Raw genomic sequence first — 22,186 nt, forward strand, 5'->3', positions numbered from 1 at the left:
AAAAAATTTTCCTGTTACTCTCTACCTTTCCATATTTTTCTGTTAAGTGCGAGTTTGTTTCTGGGCACCCTAATCCATTCCTTGGTCTGTATGTCTGTCTTTACAGCAGTACCTCACTGTTTTAACTACAGTAGCTTTCTATTAAGTCTTAGTATGTGGTACAGCAAGTCCCACACGTTTTTCATCTCCAGAAGGACTATTGTTGGACCTTTGCATTTCCATGATTGTCAAGTTCCCTGAACACCCTGATGGGATTTTCTTATGCAGGCTCAGTTTGGTGCGAACTGATCCATTTGTAATACTGAGGCTTCCAAATCTGTGGTCTGTGTGCTCCATTTCATTAATTGCTGTCAATAATGTTTTATAGATTTATGTGCAAAGTTCTTGCACATCTTTTGTTATATTTATTCCTAGGCATTTACTGTTGCTTTTTTAAACGTCTTGCAAATGGGATCTTTAGAAATTTCATTTTCTCCTTGCTTTTATATAGAAATATAACCAATTTTTGTGTGTTGACCATGGAGCAGCACCCTTGCTAAATAACCTCACTTACTAACTAATAATTTATCTGTATTCTTTTATGTTCTACATATATTATACTCATATCGTCTCTGAACATCATATCAGTTTATTTCACCCTTTCTAATTCTATAGCATTTATTCTTATCCATGCTATACTCCACTGGCCAGGAGATCCATCACTATGTTCAAGAAGAGTGATGTTGGTGGAAGTCTGAGTCACTATCAGACTTGAAGGAAAAGCTTTCAGTATTTTGTCATTGAGTGTGGTATTTGAAGTGAGATTCTGATTAATGGTTGTCAGATCAGTAATGTGCTCTACTTGCTATTACTTGTATCATGAATTGGATTTTGAATTTTGTCAAATGCTGCTTCTGAATTGAGATGATCATATATTTTTAAAAATTCTGTCAGTGTAGCAAGTAAAAGATTTATTTCCATATGTAAAATCAACCTTGAGTTTTTGGAATAAAATTAGCTTAGTTGATTATATCTTTTTTATATATTGATGAAATCAGTTTAATAATACTTTGTATAGGACTTTTTAATCTGTGCTCATGAGTGAACATAAGTGATATCTTCCTATAAATCTTCCTTTTCCCACTCAACACAGTGCTTTTAAGTTCTCTTCGTGTTGCTATATGTACCTATAACTCACTTTAACCTCTTCTTCACATGCTCTAATGGCTTCCCATCTCATTCATAATATAGCCCAGAGTTCTTACTATAACCGAAAAGCCCCTTGTATTATCTGGATTCCAATTATCTCTCTAACACTCGCCCCCTTCATACACACCTTTTCAGCCATACTGTCCACTTTGCTAATTATTGAATATTCTAGGCATGCCCCTGCCTCGGGGCCATTGTACTATTTCATCTACCTGGAATATATTTTCACAGTTATCTTTATGGCCTACTTCCACACTATATTTGGATCTCTGTTCAAATGTCAATCTATCAGGTAATCCCTCTCTCTAGCCAATACTTTTTTTTTAACTTTTTTTTTTTAAGCCAATACTTTCTACTGCCTTACCATGCTTAGTCTTTCTTCAAGGGACTAATCACCACCTTTTAAATTACATATTTATTTGTTTATATAGTTATTATGTATTTCCCCACACTAGAATGTAAATTCCAAGAGAGTAGGGACTTATCTGTTTTATTTAATACTGTATCCCTGGGATCTAGTACATACTTGCATCTGACATCTGTTTAGTGTTCCAACATGTATTTGTTTAGAACATTTAACATAGCCATTCCTCTAAAGACATTTAGATTATCCAAATCCTTGTGACTACAAAAAAATGGGGGAAGGATTTTCTTATAAATGTTCTCTTAAATGTATACAGTGTATATATGAGTCTTGGTTCCAGATTTCGAGTTACTTTGTCAGGCCAGTTATGCCACAATTAACAACTATAAAATCTGAGCAAAATACAAACAAAAAACAATATTTGAAGGCCCTGGAAAGTGAACAAAAGCAGGCAGAAAGCAGAGGAGAATTTACCCATGAAAGACTTTAGCTGCAGTGGGTAAGAATTGTGATTTTTGTGGTCTTTCTGTCTGAAGGTTTTCCTTCCCCACCCCATTTTCCAGCCCCACCCTATCCCCCAGTTCCAAACGCAGAAAACCACAGCCTTACTCACTCAAAACAGCAGAGGACAGAGTTCAAGGCTGGTAAAAATGCTGGAAATTTAAGAGCAGAAATCCTGGAAGAAAGAGTGGTATAAGGGGTGAAACCAAAATTTGGACAAACTCAACCCAAATCTTTGGATGACTACTAAATTACACATGCAAAGGGGAGACTCAGTGGGACCTAGCAAAAATAGCTGGCAGAATCCAGTGTGGAGTCTATCTTCGGATGACAGAAATGCACTGGAGTGAGATATGCAAATTTGCTGCTTTTTTTGCCTGAATACATTTCCTCAATTCATGTCCAGCTTGGGTGGCAGCTGAAGTGTCAGAAGACAGGGTTTGGCAGTGGAGAGCAGCTGGAAATTTAAACGGAAAATCCCAGAAGCAAAAGCACTATAGAGGAGATGAACCCCCAAAATCTGTCCAAGTCTTTGGCCAGTGACTAACCTATGTAAATGCAGGTGAGATGCTCTGGGGCTAGGCTAAAAAAGCAGCTGCTAGAAGCCAAAAGAACTAAGTAGATATGTCAGCTGTTGTATGCACAACATAGGAAATATAAAACTTGCATTTTGAGGCCCCCCATCCCAAAATTCCTTCATAACAACACCAACAACAAATCTTCAGAACATAACAGAATGAAAATTTCCATTGGTTCTTTCTTGTAGTTTCTGTTTCTACAACATATTATTCGCAATATCCAGTTTTCAACCAAAATTACGAGACATGCAAATAAATAGGAAATTATAGCCCTATTATAATTATAAAAATATGAAATTATAAACAGTAATTTATACTCAATGGAAAAGACACTCAATAGAAACTGACTCTAGTGGGCTCGGATATTGGATTTAGTTGTCACAGAGTTCAAAGTAGCTGTTATTAATGTGTCCAAATAATAAAATGAAAATATGGATAAGAAATTCAAGGAAAATATGGCCTCAACGAATATACAGATGTAAAACCTTGCCAGAACATAGAAACTACAAGAAAGAATGAAATGGAAATTCTAGAACAGAAAAATATAAATAACTAAAGGGAAAAAAAAAAGGATAATACGAAGTACTTGATTTGTACAACAGAGAAAATAGGCTGAAAAAATTGATGGGGCCTGTGGGATTATAACAAAAGGTCTGACATTGTGTCATTGAAGTCCCAGAAGAAGATGAGAAGGAGGATTTAGCTGAGAAAGCACTTGATGAAAAATATCCAGAAACTTCCCGAGTTTGGTAAGAAATCCATATGGATTCAAGAAGCAAGTGAACCCCAAACAGAATAAACATGAAGAAATCCATTTAAAACATATATAATTAAACTTGTGAAAACTAAATAAAAAGAAAAAATTTGAAACAACTAAAGAAAAATGACACCTTACCTAAAGGGGAAAAACAATTTGAATGACAGCAGAGTTCTTATCAGGAACCATGGAAGCTATAGGGGAGTGGTACAATTTTTCTCAGATTTTGAAATAAAAGAACTGTTAACACAGAAACTTATACCCAGTGAAAATAAAATATCCTTTAGGAGTGAAGGGGAAATTTGGATATTCTCAGATGAAGGGAAACTGGGGGAATTTGTCACCAGCAGACCTACCCTAAAAGAATGGCTAAAAGAAGTTCTCCAAATAGAAAGGGAATGATAAAAGAAGTCTTAGAACATCAGGAAGGATGAAAGGGCACAAATATATGTGTAAACATGTATGCATGTACAGCTAGCTTTCCTTCTCTTGAGTTCTCTGAATTCTGTTTGATGGTTGAAGCAAAGTTTATAACATTGATGTGGTTCTAAATGTATTAATTACATTATAAACAGGGAAGGATAAAGGGAAGTAAGGTTTCAGTACTTCACTTGAACAAGATGACAACACCAGTAAACCATGTTAAGTAATGTATATATAATGTAATACATAAAACAACTACTAAAAAACTATATAAACTCAAAAACACTATAGATAACTCAAAATGGAGTTCTAAAAAATATTCAGTTAACTCACAGAAAGCAGAAAAAAGAAAACAGACAAAAATCAGAGAGAGTAAACAGAAAAACAAAAAGCAGATTTACTCCCTAGCATATCAATAATTATATGTTAATGAACTGAATACACCAATTAAACAACAAAGATGGGCAGAGTGATTTGAAAAAAAAAGACCAAAATATATGTTGTCTACAAGAAACTCACTTTAAATATAACAATATAGGCAAATTGAAAGTAAGAGGAAGAAAAAGATATATCATGCAAACATTATTTAAAAGGAAACAGGAGTGGCTATATTGATATCAGATAAAGTAGACCTCAGAGGAAAAGATTTTGACAGAGAGCGAAAGGGACATTATATAATAATAAATGGGTCAATGCAGCAAGAAAGCATAGCAATCCTAAATGTGTACACACCAAACAACAGTGTGCAAAGTACATGAAGGAGATCTGATATAACTGAAAGGAGAAATATACAAATCCAAACTTGCAGTTGGAGACTCTCAACAGTTGGTAAAACAACTAGACAGAAAAACAACAAGTACATAGAAGAACTCAACAACACCTTCAACCAGTAGGCTCTAACTGACATTTATAGAATATTCCACCAACAAATCATTTTCAAGTACCCATGTAACATATCGTTAAGATAGGCCACATCTTGGGCTATAAAATAAATTTCAACAAATTTTAAGATTTGAAATCATAGAGTATGTTCTCTGACCACAAAAAAATCAAGCTAGAAATTAGTAACAGGAAAATTTCCAAACATTCAGAAGCTAAACAATACACTTCTAAATAATCTATAGGTCAAAGAGGAAGTCACAAGGGAAATATAAAAATACATTGAATGTAATGAAAATAGAACATATCAAAATTTGTGAGGCATAGCTAAAGCAATGCTGAGAGGAAAATGTATAGCACTAAATGAATACATTGGGAAAGAGATAGCCTTAAATGAATGTAATCAAAGTTCCCACCTCAATCTAGGGGGAAAATGGGGGGAAATAAACCCAAAGCAAACAGAAGGAAGGAAATAATAAAGGTAAGAGCAGAATTTCATGAAATTGAAAACAAACAACCAACCTGAATAGAACAAATCAATGAAACAAAGGGCTATTTCTTTGAAAAGATCAATAAAATTACAAACTTCTAGCAAGACTAACAGAAAAGACACAAATTATCAGTATCAGGAATGAAACAACAAATATCGCTACAGACTGTGCAGACAAATATAAAAGAATACAGCAACTCTGGACCTATATTTGACAACTTAGTTGAAATGGAACAATTTCCCCCCCAAAAAAGACACCAAAATATTACAATTCATGCAATATGAAATAAATAAATAACCCTGTAACTATTAAGGAAATTAAACTTGTAACTTTAAAACTCCCAAGAAAAAAGTCTCCAGGACTTCTGTGCTGAAAACTACAACACTGATGAAAGAAATCAAAGATGTAAATAAATGGAGAGACATGCCATGTTCTTGGATTGCAAAACTTAGTAAAGACATCAGTTGTGTACCCACATGGGTACGGAGGTTTAAACACAATTCCTGTCAAAATCCCAGCATGACTTTTTGTAGACACAGGTAAGATTACAGTAGTTCCCCTACACACGAACCTTCAAGTTTTGAACTTTCAAAGATGCAGACATGCGTTCAGATGTCCAGTCACGTAAGTTAGTTCACATGTCTGGCGTACATAGTCACATGCAGCTTGCTCTCCATTTTCTATTGCTGACGGTCCTTCAGCTCTACCATCTCCCACCTCCTCTCCCTCCTCCAGTCAGTAACTCTTCTTGCCTGTTCGCTTGATGCCAGCCCCTGTATGCCACCTGTTGTACAGTACTACTGTATTTTCAAGGTACTGTACTGTAAGATTAAAAATGTTTTCTTTATTTTTTGTGTTTGTTTTTTATATATTATTTGTGTGAAAAGTATTAGAAGCCTATTACAGTGCAGTACTATATAGCTGATTGTGTTAGTTGGTACCTAGGCTAACTTCGTTGGACTTACGAACAAGTTGGACTTACGAACGTGATCTCAGAACGGAACTCATTCGTATGTAGGAGACTTACTGTATTCTAAAATTTGTATGGAAAGGCGAAGGAACTAGAATAAATAGACAGTTTTGAAAAAGAAGAATAAAGTAGGAGGAATCCGTTTACCGAATTTCAAGGCTTAACTACATAGCTATAGTAATCAAGACTGTGTGGTATTGATGGAGGGGAGGGTAGATACATAAATCAATAGAACAGAGAACCCAGAAACAGACCCATACAACCATGCCCAGCTGATTTTTGACAAAGGTGCAGGCACAATTCAATGGGGGGAAAGTAGCCTTTTCAACAAGTAGAGCTGGAGAACTTGGACATCCATAGGCAAAAATAAATGCATACAGAAATACATAAGTTTTAATCTATCTGTCTTGACCTAGTCGCACACCTTGTACAAAAACTACCTCAAAATGGATCGTGGACTTAAGTGTAGAATATAAAACGATAAAACCCTTAGAAAAGAGACACAGGAGAAAATCTTTGATATCTAAGGTGTGGCAGAGTTTTAAACTTGACATCAAAAACATGATTCATAAAAGAAAAAATTGATAAATGGTGACTTCATCAAAATTTAAAACCTTTGCTCTATGAAAAATCCTATTAAGATAGGACGGTACAGACTGGGAGAAAATATTTGCAAACCACCTATTTGACAAAGGATTAGTATCTAGAATATATAAATAACTCTGAAAACTCAGGGGTAAAAAAACCTGATAGCCTTATATCAGGCTACCTTATAGCCTACTAAAGAAATTGAATTTGTTATTAAAAACTTCCTCAGAAAAACAAAACAAAAAAGATGGCTTTACTGGAAAATTCTATCAACCATTTTAATAATATCATTCTGACACAAGCTCTTTTAGAAAGCAGAGTAGGACAGAACACTTCCCAACTCATTTTGTGTGTGACTCTCTAAGACCTAAACCTGGGAGCGAAATTGCTAGGACATATTGTATTTAATTAATTTCACTACGTGCTGCCACATTGCTCCCCAGAATACACTAGTATACCCATCTGCCAACAGTGCGTGAGGATTCATGTTTTCCACTGTCTACCCAACGTTTGTTACATTACAGGCAATAGAATGCCATAGCGAGAATGGATTCTGGAGACAAATGCCCGGACTCAAAACCTGGCTCTGAATACTTTATAATAAGCATAAATGGAGTATGACCTTTACAAATTGTGAACCACTATATTATGTACCTGTAACGTACGTAATATTGTATATCAGCTATATTTCAATTTTAAAAAGTGCAAAAAGGTGGGGGGGGGGTTGACAACACTCGCAGGATTGTTAAAAGGATTAAAGGAGAGAACCGATTTGAAAGTGACTCCTCCAGGACCTGGCATATGGCCTGTAGGATCTGCTTCCCAAAATGGGTTAATCTGTTCAATCTAAAAAGACTAAACACTCAAAAGGCCCATGTCTCTACCTTCAGTGCTGGCACCAACCAGTCTTCCAGCAGACCCATACTCTCCGGGGATGGGCTAATCGTTCATCCAAGACCAAAGAGGGGCCTCCTTCCCCCAACTCACGTACACCTAGAGAAAGCCATATTCAGTGGGGCGAACTTGAATCCCCATTCTAACCAGTGGCTCAGATCCTCAGGGCCAGTGACGACTGTGCTGGATGTTTACTATCATGCAGAAAAAAGTTCAGTATAAAGTAGTGCTGTCTTAGGTCCCATCCAAGAGGATTTGTCATCCTGAAGTGTTTAAAAGTACTCTTACTCAAAATGCCATTCCTTGCATGGCTCTCAAGCACAGGCTCATAGTCATATGGTCTAAAATGGTCCAATTTTCTCTCACAAAGTGAGAAAAGTATGTCAAGCAGAGTAAGAACTTGAAACCTGAGTAAGAGTATACTTAGCCTAAAATAAGACCCAGGTATGATTTTGTTGTAATAACTATTAAATTTTTTTTTTTTTTTTTTTTTTTTTTTTTGCGGTACGCGGGCCTCTCACTGCTGTGGCCTCTCCCGTTGCGGAGCACAGGCTCCGGACGCGCAGGCTCAGCGGCCACGGCTCATGGGCCCAGGCGCTCCGCGGCATGTGGGATCTTCCCGGACCGGGGTACGAACCCGTGTCCCCTGCATCAGCAGGCGGACTCTCAACCACTGCGCCACCAGGGAAGCCCTGACTAAATTTTTTTTAAAGAAAGTATAGACAATAAAGTAAAAAACGAACTGGCTCTGACTTTATGACCTTGAATAACTGACTGAATTTGTATCTCAGTTTCCTAATCTGTAGTACGGAATAATAATAGTACCTATTATAGCTACTATTACAGCTACCAGGGCTTCTTAGGCATTAGTGGGTGAACTGGCACTTTTTTTTTCTGTTACAGACATTTCTCCTATATATCCTATTTCTGAATGAGGATTTCAAATTAGACTGAAAAGCTGAAAAAATATGAGTTTCAGGTGAGCTGCAGAGCACTAATGAATGAAATTTTTGGTCTTTGGATTCTTAGTGCATATAGTGTACAGAGCAGGGTCACAAATTTCCTCACAAATTTGGATATGCAAATAAAATTTAGCTCCTTTCTCAATTCCTGATCTGATTTTCCTCACAAGTCTCACTCCCATTCTCTACTCTGCTGGATAGTAGAAGAGGCTAGAAATCAATTTGTTTCACTCTCTTTAGGTTTCATTTTTTCTCTTTGAAATACAGGCTCAGAATTTCAAATTCTGAGCATTCTACCTTTGCTCCTCTCCAGAGTGGCATCTAGGTGTAGACAGGAGGGCTTGTGTGGCATTTTGATGTCAGAAGGAAGGGGTCCCTGGCCCAATACTGGTTCTTGGGTGTGCACAAGCTGGAATTCTCTGGGTATGGTTGGCCCAGTTCCACCCGTGGGCATCCTGCCAGAATTTGCTTCTAAAGTTGATGAATTCGTGGTCTTGTCTTTTTCAGCTGTCAGGGCCTTTTGCCCCTCCCTGCCGATTTGGCCTCCTCTCAACAACTCTGTTTGGTGCTGCAGACCCCAGTGATTCTCTGCCTCGTATTCCCTCGAGCCTAACAGGTCTCTGTTCAGTTTCCACACCATGTAGGGATCAAGGGACACTTCTTCCTTGCCATGTCCCTCTGCCTTCTTTATCCTCTTGGGGCCACAGTAGGTCCATGCTGCAGAGCAGTTCCCTTCTAAAGTCCCAGGTAGGGAAGAGGGCAAAAGCCTCTGCCCTCAGTACCTCAGTTTACTGCTAAAGTCCCAGATCAGGTTGATTTTGTCATAGTCCTCCCTCCCTTGATTCCACTCCTTCATCCATCCCCCCCACCCCTGCCACCCCATCTGTCCAGACAGGATGGGACATGTTTCTCCCCTTTGTCATGTGTCTTACTTCCGCCTTCCTTTCATTGAGACTTTACTTCCCTAATGAAATTTTTTTTTTTTTTTTTTGGCCACACCTAGCAGCATGCAGAATCTTAGTTCACCGACCAGGGATCAAACCCAGGTCCTGGCAGTGAAAGCACTGAGTCCTATCCACTGGACTGCCAGGGAATTCTCTCTAATGAGATTCTAATTTATCTGCTAGACAATTTCAACAGTGAAATTGTCAAATCTGGAACATTTTTACATGCATTCATTGTATTTGAGCGGTGCTGTCACTTGGTACTTATTTTATAATCTCTGATTGACTAAGTTTAATAATTTGCTGGGCATAATTCAAGAATGAATTGCAGTCAATTATGCATCAATAAAGCTGAAATTTAAAAAAAGAAAAGAAATGCTAGGTTACAAAAAAGAATAAATTTTGGCCTAGAGAAGGATGTGGATTTGTAGAAACTATTCTGTGCTAACCAATTTCAGATGGTTTTACTCGTATATCACTATTGTTCCCTGTTCCCACTGGGGAAAATAGTACTGATGGTAAATATGGACAGAGGGTTCATTTATCCAGAAGGACTTCTTTAATACTCTTCTAATCTCCTCTCCTGAAGGAGTAGGCATGTCCCTGGTTGAGTGTGGAAAGGAAAAGGGAAGAGTTTCTGAGGAAGGAGAAAGCTTTTGCCTCTTTGCTTAGCCTTTCATTAAAGGAAATCAGTTGCACCACAGTCACCAGCAAGTGGGATGACTGTGAAGAGGTTGTGCACTGATGCTCAGTATACACCTCTGTCTGCATTTCCTTCCACCATGTAGCTTGTACCGAATCATACAGCAAGGGGAGTAAGTTGTACCTAGTAAGATTTGGTGCTTGGGGGCAAGGAGAGGAGCTGTTGTTGGCTTTTAGCTGGTGTTGTCTGCTGTACTCTAACCCAGCTTTTGTCAGAGAGGTTTGCCCTGGGGTAGCAAGCAATCATGCAACTGATAATAACTGAACGTATCAAAGCAGAACGCCTGATTCCCTACCTCCAACCTGTCTCTCATATTTCTCTCAGTGACACCACGATCCACCCAGTTGCTCAGTCATCCTACGGTAGATTTGCCCATTTCCCTCACTCTTCGCATTCAATCCATCAGCAATTTCTGCTGGCTTTGCCTCCAGAATATTTCCTAAATCCATTAATTTTCCATCTCCACTGTTAATGACCTTAGTCCAAACTCCATCATCTCTCACTTGAATTACTTCAATAGCCTCCAAACAAATCTTCCTCCTTGTTACTCTGGGTTTCCTTCCATCCATCCACCCACCGTAGAACAGCCAGAGTGATCTTTGATAAAGCTCATTTCCCAACTAATACTAATAGATTCCTTCTTTTAAAAAATACAAGCTCATTCTCATGAAAAGGCTCTAGTGATCTGCCCCTTTCTATACCTTTCCATCCTTTTGGCTTACTCTGACCCTCACTCACAGTGCTCCAGCTACATGTTCTGTTCCTTGAACACCCCAAGGTTGTTCCTGCCTCAGCACCTTTGCATCTGCTGAGGGCTCTACCTGAAACCCTCCTAGATCTTCAAATAGCTCTTTCAAATACTCATCAAGCCTTCCCTGAACACCCAAACTAGATTAACTGCTCCCCTTTAGTCACTCTCTGACACATCAGCCTGCTTTTTTTTTTATAGCACTTAAAAGTCATCAAATTTAACTCATTTATATGTTGGCCTTTTATTATCTGTCTCCCGGCATTAGAACAACCTCATCAGTGCCTGGAAGAGCACCTCGTTCAGAGGAGTGCTCATAACTAATCGTTGAATGAACATATGACCTTGTGTCTTATTTCGCTTGTGTGTGTGTGTGTGTGTGTGTGTGTGTGTGTGTGTGTACGACTCACTCAGGATCCATTCTGGGGGAGGGGATGACCAGTAGGGCAGGATTGGGGCATTCCCAATAGTACTGCTAAGTGCCTGAAGAAATTTTCTTGAGTTCTAATGTTCTCCCTTTAAAAATATCGCTTGTGGGTTTAGCACAAGAGCTGAGAGCACAGTCGAGAGCTGGGTAGGGATTCCAAGTCCTGTGTGTTAGCCATCCTGAGATCTGCCTAGCCCCTTGGATACAGGACTAACCCCAGGCCCATCTCCCCCACAGTGTACCCACACTCCCCTCTCCCCATCGCCAGGCACACACCCTCTTCTGCCTTCACTGTGAACAGACCACCTCTCTCGGTCGTGTACACTGTGCTTTCCCCTCAGTGTGTCGCATTTTCAGTGGGCACACACCTGCATTCCTTATTAAGTCTCAGAAATCTTTCATCAAAGCACTCCAACTTTATTTTGGCGGAGGGCTCAGGGCAGCGGTGGGCTGCACACATGGACTCTCCGTTGGGCACAGGTGGCGGGGCTGAGCTTCGTGGGCAGGGGCAGGTGCATCAGGATCTTCCTGCTGTGCAGCCTAGTGGTGCCGAGGGGCCCTTCCAAGTACACAGGACAGGAATACACGGCCAGGCCGGCTCGGGGTGGCACGTCATTGGCCCCCGGGGCCTGGGCGCTGACTCTGACCAGAGGCAGAGGGCTGGGCTGACTGGAAGAACTGTCCTGCAAGGCCCCTGCGAGCGGGTCCCACTCGGCGTTCCGGAGCTGTAGCCCAGTCAGCAGCAGCCCCACCTCTGGAACCCTGGGGTTTGGGCCGTTCACCACCTGGGGGCGCCAGAAACTGGTCAGGCAAGGCTAAGAAGCTGGGGGGTCGTGGTGGAGCGGGATTAGAGAAGCAGATGGGGCTAGAGGGAGTAAAACCAAGAAGAGGCAAGGTGGGGTAACTAAGGTGTAATCAGGGACTTCAAGGGGCGGAATTGGAAACGAAGGGGCAGCACGAGGATACCTGGACGTGCAGAGGGCTGTTTAGCTCCTGACGTTTATGGGGGAGCTGACTGGAGCTAGAGCCTTGGCAACCAGGGAAATTCCTCAGGTCAACCCCAGCAAAGGCAGCCTCCCAACGCAGTGACAGCAGCAGGCGGCGCGGGCGGCAAAAGGCTGACAGGTGAAAGATGCGCTCTGGTACTTGGGTTCCCACACCCAGGTAGCGAACCAACAGCTGCCCACGGCGCGATAGCTGTCGCAGCCAGTGCCAGGGCGGCTGAGGCCCGGCAGGCGCGTGGGGTCGCCAAGGCGAGGGTAGGCGGCCAGTCCAGAGAGCGTGAGCCACCGCGGCACAGCGCCGGGAGGCACACGGGGGCGCGCCCTTCAGCTGCTGCAACAGGCAATCAAGGTCCCGTTGCAGCGCGCCCACCAGCTGGCTCAGTTCCAGCACCTCCATCTTGAGGAAGCCCTCCAGAGGCCGCGGCGCGCTCAGCCCCAGCTCCCCCCACCCCGCGCCAGACTCAGCTTGGCGAGTGGTCTCGGTCAGCAGAGCCTGCAGTGACTCCAGCCTCCGCTTGGCTTGCACCAGGCGCTGCCGCAGCCGCCTTTCGGCGCGCCGGGAGCCTCCTCCGGCTTCCGGAACCCAAGTGGGCGAACACCGCTGCAGCGCGCTCAGGACAGCGCGACTCTGGCGTCGCAGCAGCCAGGTCTGGGGGCCAGCACTCAGTCCGCAGGTCCGGGGTTCAGGTGGTGTGGGCAGTAGGTGCATCTGGGCCTTGCACTCTTCCATAGCATCCGGCTCCCCTAGTTCTTGGGGGTGGAGGTGAGTGAGGGGTGAGAGATAAGACTGTCTCTTCCCACCCCAGACCCAAGGGAGTAGGCCTTTCTCTGACACTTTAAACCATCATCATCCCATAACTGTGAATATTGCCCCCTTCTACACCTTTTTTGGTACCTCTGTTACATTCCCTTGAGCAAGGTGGTATTACTGGGCTGTTCCCCACCTCAACGCAGATACCTGACTGGAGCTTACCGGGGCTGGGCATCAGAGTGGCCAGCAGATACTGGGGTGTGTGTGGTTGGGCCCGGTTCCTGCTGCTGGAGCTCAGGCAGGCTTGCGTGAGGCTATTCAGGACCTCCCTGTCCTTCTCGTCTCCCACAGGACCCCCATAGAAAACTGAAGCTGAGGATGAGGTCAGAGCCCCTCAGTTACAGCCCCTCCAGTTTCCACCACCTCCCAAACCAAAGTTGTAGGTTATGTCCCCATCTCAGTGCTCCCCTCCCTACCCCTTTCTGGGCTCTCCTGGGGGCTGGTGACTGCATGGGGGACAGGAGGAGTCTCACCAGCCAGCTCCTGCATGGCAGCACTGGGATTGCTCAGGCTGGCCCACAGGTGGTCTTGGATCTGCAGGATCCGGGTCAGCGTCCCTTGACTCCTGGGGGTGGAGAGCAGGAAGTAGGCTTTCAAAACCATCTATATGCTGAGGACTTTCACATCTTTCTCTCCAGCCCGAACCTCACTCCTGAGCTCCAGACCCACGAGGGCTCACTAGTCATTGCCACTTGGCACCACAAATACGACTCCTTTCAACTGAAATCATCATTTCCTCCCACACCACCCACCCAGTTGTCCAAGGCAGAAATCTGAGAGCCTTCCTTGACTCTTCCCTCTTCCTAACCCCATATTTACTCTCTCCCCACTGTGACTACCCTAGTCCCTACCACCCATACCATGACCTCGTTCCTCAAGCCTGCCAGAGCCTCCCAAAACTATTGTGCTTGCCTCCAGCCCTGCCCCATCTGGTCCATTCTCCACGCTGCAGCCAGCGTGATCTTTCCAACACACAGATGGGATCATGTGTCTTCTACTTAAAACCCTTCAGTGGCTTCCCACTGTCCTCAGGATCCAATCAGGTCCCTTGTGATGGTCTTAAAGGCCTTTTACCACAAGCCTCACCTCTCCCCACTCAAGCCCCAGCATGTCCACCTCAGCCACACTGAAGTCCTCTCTCCTGCTAAGCTTAGTTCCTTCTGCTCAGAAAGGCCTCATCTCCACCTGATCTGCCTCTGCTGTCAGGACTCAGTTCAAAGTGAGACCCCTAAGTCCTTGGAGAAGCCTTCCTTGACTTCCCCCTGCCCTCACATTTTGGAGCTCCCCAGAGATGAATCCCAGCATGTGAAAAATATTCAGTATTTGCTGAGTGACTGACAGAGTAGGATGGGCGGGGTCCCTCACCAGCACCCCCTGTGAGCCTGCAGCTTCATTCCATAGAGCTGCCGGTGTAGCAGGAGGCCATGTAGGAGGAGCAGAGGCAGCACCCTGGTTGGGGGTTGCACACAGAGTCCTTGCTGGACTAGCTCCACACTGTCGACCAAGACATGGGACAGCTCCAGGGACTGGTCCCAGAAAATAGGCATGGAGTGCTGAGTCAGCACGGCTGGGGAGGAAGGAAAGTGCTGAGTCAGCACAATACAGTTACCTCCCCGCTCCAATCTGAGAGCCTGTGGGGGGAAGCTCCTCACCTGGTAAGGAAGCAATAGCCTCTGCAGACACAATAAGCCAAAGACGGAAATCCCTGTGGACAGTGGCCATGTTCTCTCTTGCTTGTTGAGCAGAAAGCAGTTCTAACTCCAGGTCGGAGACCACTAGGGGTCAGACATGGGGCTGAGATCAATCGCTGGGTAAAGGGTCAGACATAAGCCTAGAGATCAGACTTGAGGCTAGGTGGTTAGGAGTCAGATACAAAGGTGATTAGGGGATCAGCCATGAGATCTGAGTTCAAGCTCAGGCCCAAGTGTAGGATAGGGTCCTAGAAGCCATCTCTAGGCAGCAAACCCACCCTTGGCTCTGGCCAACGGCCCCAGCAAGGGATGTAGCAGCTCTTTTGGCCAGTGAGGCATCAGATGACAGTTCTCCAGCACCAGCCAGTGCCCGCTGTACATAGCCTTGCGGAGAATGCCGACCACATCCGAGACCGGGTCCCAGGCTTCAGAGCCCAGAGCTATCACCTTCAGATGCTTCTGCCCCTGAGGACCAACAGCAAAATGGCAGGGTAACTCAAAGGGATCCTAGGGTGACCCAAGGGACCCAGAGTAATGCCACAGATGACCTGAAAAGTCCCTGAGTAATCCAGAAAGATCCATGAGAATGCTGGGAGGGGAGACCCACACCCCAGCCCAGCCCTAAGAGCCCGGTGGCTCTGTGGCCGAGAGGCCAGGCTCGAACCTGCTCGTGTTTGGCAGCCAGTTTCTGGATGACGGTCAGGGGGTGCACGGTGGCGGTGGGGTGACCAGGTGGTGGCAACAAAATCAGCGTGGGCTGAGTAGCCTGACTGTGTTCAAAGGGTATGGTGGGAGCACGCAGGTTTTCATCCAGGGGCCGGCCCAGGAGGCTGGTGGTGAAGGTTGCCAGGGCACTGGCCAGGCACTCAGGGCACAGCACACGCCACAGGATCAGCTTCTGGAGGAGGCTGAATGGGTCAGTCCCAGGCCCCGGTGCAGGACCCAGCACTGTGGATGACAGTGACAAGTAAGCCTGCCAAGCACTGGAGTGGCCTGCCAGGGATGCACACAGCCCAGCATACGGGGGCAGTACCTCCAACATCTCACATTCGTGCCAGGCTCTCAGCCCTAGCCAGGCCGGTCGAGCCACACCTGGGTCTGGTTTTCTGTAGCCTGTGCTGGGAGAGGCTGCCAGTCCAGGCCAGAGGGCCAGCCTCTCGAGCTCTGGTGCCTTCCTTGCCACTTGCAGCAGAGCCAGAGCACCCAAGGCACCCACCAAGGGTACTTGGGTTAGGCCCAGTGTAGCGGCAGTGCTGCCCAGTAGCTGGCGGGTCAGCTGTCTTTTTAACTGCAGCAGATGGCAGGGTAGTTCTTCCTGCTGATGAATCTCACCTTTCATGCTGTTCAGAGCCCGCTTGGTGGCTGCCAGCCAATTCTCTGGACTCATACGGAAAAGCGGTAGCAGGTTCTGCAGTGAGCTAAGAGCCTTTATAATGGCCATTCCATGCCAGACCACATGCCGATACGGTGCCCACGATGCCACCTCCTGCCTCCTCAGCTCTTCTAACTCCTCGAAACGGGCACGCACCCGACACAGCTCTGCCTGGGCCCTCACCATGTCTCGCAGGAACTTGGCTGGTTTCTGACGCCTTGGGTTCTGGAGCAGCAGCATCGTCAGCAGCCGCTCCTGCAAACAGTCCCTTGTTGCGCGGATCCGGCCCTTTCCCACGTAGCTCCCGATCAGCAGCGCTCATCTCCACCCCCGCACCTGGGCCGCTGCAAAGCTCATCCCAGCCCACAGACCGGACCCCCCAAGTACCTCAGCAGCCTTCACAGCTTCCCAGGCGTCCAGGAATCTGATCCTCAGGTCCTGCCAGTGGCTCTCAAGCTCAGGACGCTCTGTGCACAAGATTTCACGCAGCATCTGTTCTTCTAGGATTTCCATGTTCATGCCCAGGTCCAGCACATTCAGCCCTTTCAGCAATTCACAGCCTAGCACTTGGAATCACATGGGAGACGCTTAACCTCTTCCCTGGGGCAGAGCCAGGGGTGAGAGGCACAGGGAGTGTGGCTCCCTGCTACGGTCCTGAGCCCGCTCTGGGCCAGACTGAGTGAAGCTCAGGCCCTGGTGTTCCCACAAAGCTGTGCTGGCGACTTACCCACTGGGCCTCACCTTTTTCCAAAGAACTGAGGGGAAGGGTAGTGCTCAGATAGAGACAGAAGCCAGGCTGCAACTGGGGTGGGCACAGCTGTTCCCGCTGCAGTAGCCATTGCAGTTCTGGGCACTCTAGGCCCAGCTCCATGTTGGTCAGTAGCACCGGCAGGCCTGCGAGGGGGAGGCAAGGACACCCTACCCACCATGCCAGCACCTGGGCACCCCCATGCACAAAATCGGGCTCTGATTTTGCTCCCCTCTGGCTGACGGGAAGGCTCCCTCAGGGCTCTTCCACTGAGTTAGTGCCCAGGGCAGAGGTGGGAGCTGAGGTCAGACTGGGGTGTTGGAGTCCTGTGGGGCCACAGAGTAGGGGGAGGACACAGGAGACACGTGGGTGCAGGGGACGAGTTCTCACCACCGGCAGCTGCCTCCCGGAGCTGAGGCCCCAGCTCTGGGTCAGCGCCTGAGAGGACTCGGGGTTCGGGAGGGGGCGGGGACTGAGTCACAGTCCCCACCCCCTCCTCCTGTTCTTTCTCCTCTTCCTCCTGCGACGCTTCCTCTTCCTTGTTCTTCTCCGTGATTCCCCTTTCTCCTGCCTTCTGTTCTTTTGTCTTGTAACACTCGTAGCTCTCATCATCTTTGTCTTCCGTGTCCTCCTCTTTAGACTCTTTTCCCTGATTTCTCTTGAAGCCCTTCCCTGTGGCAGAAAGATGAAGAGGGGCTCTTCTCAGGGAGGGACTCAGGCTCCTGGGGAGCCCCGTTCACCCAAGGGCTCCAGCTCATGAAGGAAGTTCTGCGAGAAGACACCTTAGGAAAGTCACTTAAGCTCTCTGTGACACAATTTCGTCATCTGCAAAATGGGGTTGATAGTAGTGAGTACCTCATAGGGTTACTGTGAAGATGACATGGAACAGTGCATACAAAGCACTCTGCTGGTACCTACCAAGCACTCAGTAAAGGGTAGCTCTCATTATTGCTACTCTAAAATTCCAGGGAGGGGTTCTAGTCACCCCTGAAATCAGCTCCATTTCTGCTTTTCTGTAGGTTGGTTAGAAGAGTCAGTGCATTTCCCTTTTTGCCTAAGCAAATTCTGTCACTAACAACTACAAGAGTCATCACTAGCATAGAGGTCATTGCCTGGAAGTAACAGCTGGTAGGAGAAAGGCCATAGAGTGTGGCATTAGCCACGCCATGGACAGTGCTGTGCACCAGGTGGCTAGCTGACCAGCAGCTGTCTGCAGCCCCCTTCTCCTTTGCCTCCTCTATTGCAGGATCTGAAAAAGATAAATACTTATTTTTTTAATTGTTAAGAAATTTTTTAAGGATTTTTAAAAATATTAAGTGTTCAAGAAGTGGGCAAGTGGAGGTTGCCAGGTCCACAGTTTGGTGTGTTCATTTCCTATTCCTTAACAAGTTACCACAAACTTAGCTAAAAACAACACCCCATTTATTATCTCCCACTTCAGTAGCTTAGATGCCTGATCAGGCACTCTGCTCAGAGTTACACTGGGCTAAAATGGCTAAAATCGGGCTATCCTGGTGGTGCAGTGGTTAAGAATCCGCCTGCCAGCGCAGGGGACACAGGTTTGAGCCCTGGTCTGGGAGGATCCCACATGCCGCGGAGCAACTAAGGCCGTGTGCCACAACTACTGAGCCTGCGCTCTAGAGCCCGCGAGCCTAGAGCCCATGCTCTGCAACAAGAGAAGCCACCGCAACGAGAAGCCCGCGCACTACAACAAAGAGTAACCCCCGCTCGCTGCAGCTAGAGAAAGCCCACGTGCAGCAACAAAGACTCAACTCAGCCAAAAATAAATAATTAATTTTTTTAAAAAAAGGCTAAAATCACTGGGGCTGCGGTGCTCATCTGGGACTTGTGTGCTCTTCCAGGCTTACTATTTTGGAGTTTTTTGTTTGTTTTTGTTGTTTTATTGAAGTATAGCTTATTTACAATGTTGTGATAGTTTCAGGTGTACAGCAAAGTGATTCAGATATATATATATACACACACATATATACGTATATATATATTTATTCTTTTTCAGATTCTTTTCTATTATAGGTTATTATAAGATATTGAATATAGTTCCCTGTGCTATACTGTAGGTCCTTGTTGTTTATCTATTTTATATATAGTGGTGTGTATCTGTTAATCCCAAACTCCTAATTTATCCTCCCCGTTCCTTCCCCTTTGGTAACCATAACTTTGTTTTCTATGTCTGTATGTCTATTTCTGTTTTGTAAATAAGTTTGTATGTTTTTTTATTGATTCCACATATAAGTGATGTCATATATTTTTCTTTGTCTGACTTGCTTCATTTAGTATGATAATCTCTAGGTCCATCCATGTTGCTGCAAATGGCATTATTTGTGCATGTATATATATATATATACACACACACACACACACACACACACACACACACACACACACACACACACACACACACACACACACACACCCCACATCTTCCTTATCTGTCGATGGACATTTAGGTTGCTTCCATGTCTTGTCTATTGTAAATAGTGCTGCTATGCATACTGGGGTGCATATATCTTTTCAACAAGGGATTAATATCCAAAACATACAAACAGCTCATATAGCTCAATATCAAAAAACAAACAAACAAACAAGCAAAAAACAGGGACTTCCCTGGTGGCGCAGTGGTTAAGAATCTGCCTGCCAATGCAGGGGACACGGGTTCAAGCCCCGGTCTGGGAAGATCCCACATGCCACGGAGCAACTAAGCCCATGCGCCACAACTACTGAGCCTGTACTCCAGAGCCCGTGAGCCACAACTAGTATAGTTGTGCAGAGTTCTTGAGGAGAGGCATTATATATATATATATATATATATATATATATATTTTTTTTTTTTTTTTTTTTTTTTTTTTTTTTTGCCGTACTCAGGCCTCTCACTGTTGTGGCCTCTCCCGTTGCGGAGCGCAGGCTCCGGATGCGCAGGCCGAGCGGCCATGGCTCACGGGCCCAACCGCTCTGGGGCATGTGGGATCCTCCCGGACCGGGGCACGAGCCCGTGTCCCCTGCACCGGCAGGCGGACTCTCAACCACTGCGCCACCAGGGAAGCCCATGACTAATGTTTTTGAGAACTTATTATGTCTTAGGCACTGTGTGAACTCTTTTTTCATGAATTATCTTACTTAATACTCACAACAATTTATGAGATGGGTATAATTAAGACCCTCATTTTATTGGCAAATAAACTTGGGCTTAGAGAGGTTAAATACCTTGCCTGGGTCACACAGCTAGCAAAGGACAGATAATTGACCCAGATAGTCTGCTTATAGAGCCCATGTTACAGACAAATTAATTATACGCCTTCTATTCTAGATGTCTATTGTTCTTACCAGTACAACCCTCAACCCCTTCTTCTGGGAAATAAACACTCCTCCCTTCCCCTAGGAAATGCTCCCTCCGATGCTCTACCCAGATGGGTCCCTGATCCAAGCAGGACCAATAGAAATATTTCCCCAGAATTCCTGAACATTGGATAAATTTGGGTAGTAAAGCTCTGAGTTGTAGTTCAAGTTTCTAATAGTGCTGAGTGGATCAGGATGCGGATCACGGTCAGCCACGTAGATTCAGAATCATTGCAATATGGGCCCCAAAATGTAAATGTGACCTAATTTATTAATATCATGTTGGCTGGGGACTTCCCTGGTGGTCCAGTGGGTAAGACTCCGTGCTCCCAATGCAGGGGGCCCGGGTTCGATCCCTGGTCAGGGGACTAGACCCCGCATGCATGCTGCAGCTAAGAGTCTGCGTGCTGCAACTAAAGATCCCGCGTGCCGCAACTAAAGATCCCACGTGCCGCAACCGAGACCCGGCAGAGCCAAAATAAATAAATAAATATTTTTTAAAAATATCGTGTTGGCTGATGAAATCTGGGATACCCTGGCCATAAAAATTTAGTGTCTTCATTAGGAAAGGGAAGAGCACATGTGGCTGAGAGTGTTGGGCAGCTCAGACACCCAAGATGCACTGTGTTTACTCTCCCTGGCTTTACCTCTGTCTTTGGTGGGACCTGTGGCCGAGCATCCAGCCTCTTCTAGAGGCAGTGGATTCAGCCAGGTGAGGGCCTGGTTGCTGGGGTCAAGCAGCAGGGGCCAACGGCAACTGAAGTAGTGAGTGTAACTTCGCAGAAGCAGGCCTGCCAGGCGGGCTGACTTTGCCTGGGGCTTCAGGTCTCGGTCCCACTGTAACTGTTCCGATTCAGAGCTCAGCAAGGCCAGAAGGCTGAAGGGAGAGCGTGTGGAGAGCAGGGCTTTCTTTGGTGGCGTGATGACAGATTTCTGCATCTGCTTCAGTGCCTGTGCCACGTCATCTGGGCCCAGCGGCTCCTCACAGCCCCTGCAGAGAGCCAGCCACTTGTCGAGTAGCTCCTGGCGCCGCATTGGTGGGAAGGGACCCAGGTAGCTGATGGCGGCTGAACACAAGACAGCATCTCCGAACACAGTCGTACAGTGTCCCTTCAACTTCTGGTGCGGAAGGGAAGACCAGAGGGTGTGTAGGCCAGCGGGGAGGGTAGAGGCAGAGGGTCTGGCAGAGAGGGAGTAAGGCAGGGTGTGGAGGAAAGCGCGGCAAGGAGGGCAGAGTGGGACAGAGGAAGGCAGTGAGGGCACGGCGAGGAGCAGAGGAGTGGGACTGTGGTGCAGAAATGAACTTTAGGGGGCAGCCTAGGAGGGGCTGGCTACCTGGAGCTCTGTAGTCCAGGAGTGCATGGGCGTGAGCAGTGCAGCCTTGATGGGCCACTTGTGATGATGGCCACGCCGAGCCTGACCGAGTTTCTCTGCCACATGCTTGTGGGAAGCCTGGGCATCTTCCAGCTTCTTGGACAGGGCCAAACTGTACGCTAGGATCTCCTGGGCCTGGAACTGGTACTGGCCCAGGCGGGCCTGCTCCCGAGCCAGTGTCGCCTCCGCCTGCTGCAACAGCAGGCCCGTGGGCAGCCCTCGGCGCCGTGCCAGCCCGTAGTCCAGAACGGCCCAGAGCCAGGCTGCCAGCCGTGCTGCAGGTGTGCTCACTGCTCGCAAGGCTGCATCGCTCATGCCTGGAGCTTTCAGAGCTAGGTTTAACTTTATAATCTCTGAGTCTGTCATCTTCTCCTTAGGGAAGAACACCAGCTCCTGGGAGAGTGTGTGTTAAGAA

The 22,186-nt window shown here is 46.0% G+C and overlaps 1 protein-coding gene across 1 annotated transcript in view; it reads right to left on the minus strand.

Moving 5' to 3' along the window:
• Positions 1 to 11,851: 11,851 nt before the first annotated feature.
• The window catches only part of DNHD1 (dynein heavy chain domain 1), a 66,254-nt gene continuing 55,919 nt past the window's right edge, over positions 11,852 to 22,186 (minus strand). Inside the window, 13 exon segments of the mRNA XM_060160848.1 lie at positions 11,852 to 12,202; positions 12,384 to 13,171; positions 13,395 to 13,544; positions 13,706 to 13,797; positions 14,598 to 14,799; positions 14,885 to 15,007; positions 15,202 to 15,388; positions 15,588 to 16,550; positions 16,683 to 16,861; positions 17,037 to 17,189; positions 17,434 to 17,715; positions 21,045 to 21,516; positions 21,733 to 22,164. Of these exon segments, the coding sequence (XP_060016831.1) occupies positions 11,852 to 12,202; positions 12,384 to 13,171; positions 13,395 to 13,544; positions 13,706 to 13,797; positions 14,598 to 14,799; positions 14,885 to 15,007; positions 15,202 to 15,388; positions 15,588 to 16,550; positions 16,683 to 16,861; positions 17,037 to 17,189; positions 17,434 to 17,715; positions 21,045 to 21,516; positions 21,733 to 22,164 (4,374 nt within the window).

The sequence above is a fragment of the Lagenorhynchus albirostris genome, chromosome 9, assembly GCF_949774975.1.
Source record: "Lagenorhynchus albirostris chromosome 9, mLagAlb1.1, whole genome shotgun sequence".
Lineage (NCBI taxonomy): Eukaryota > Metazoa > Chordata > Mammalia > Artiodactyla > Delphinidae > Lagenorhynchus > Lagenorhynchus albirostris.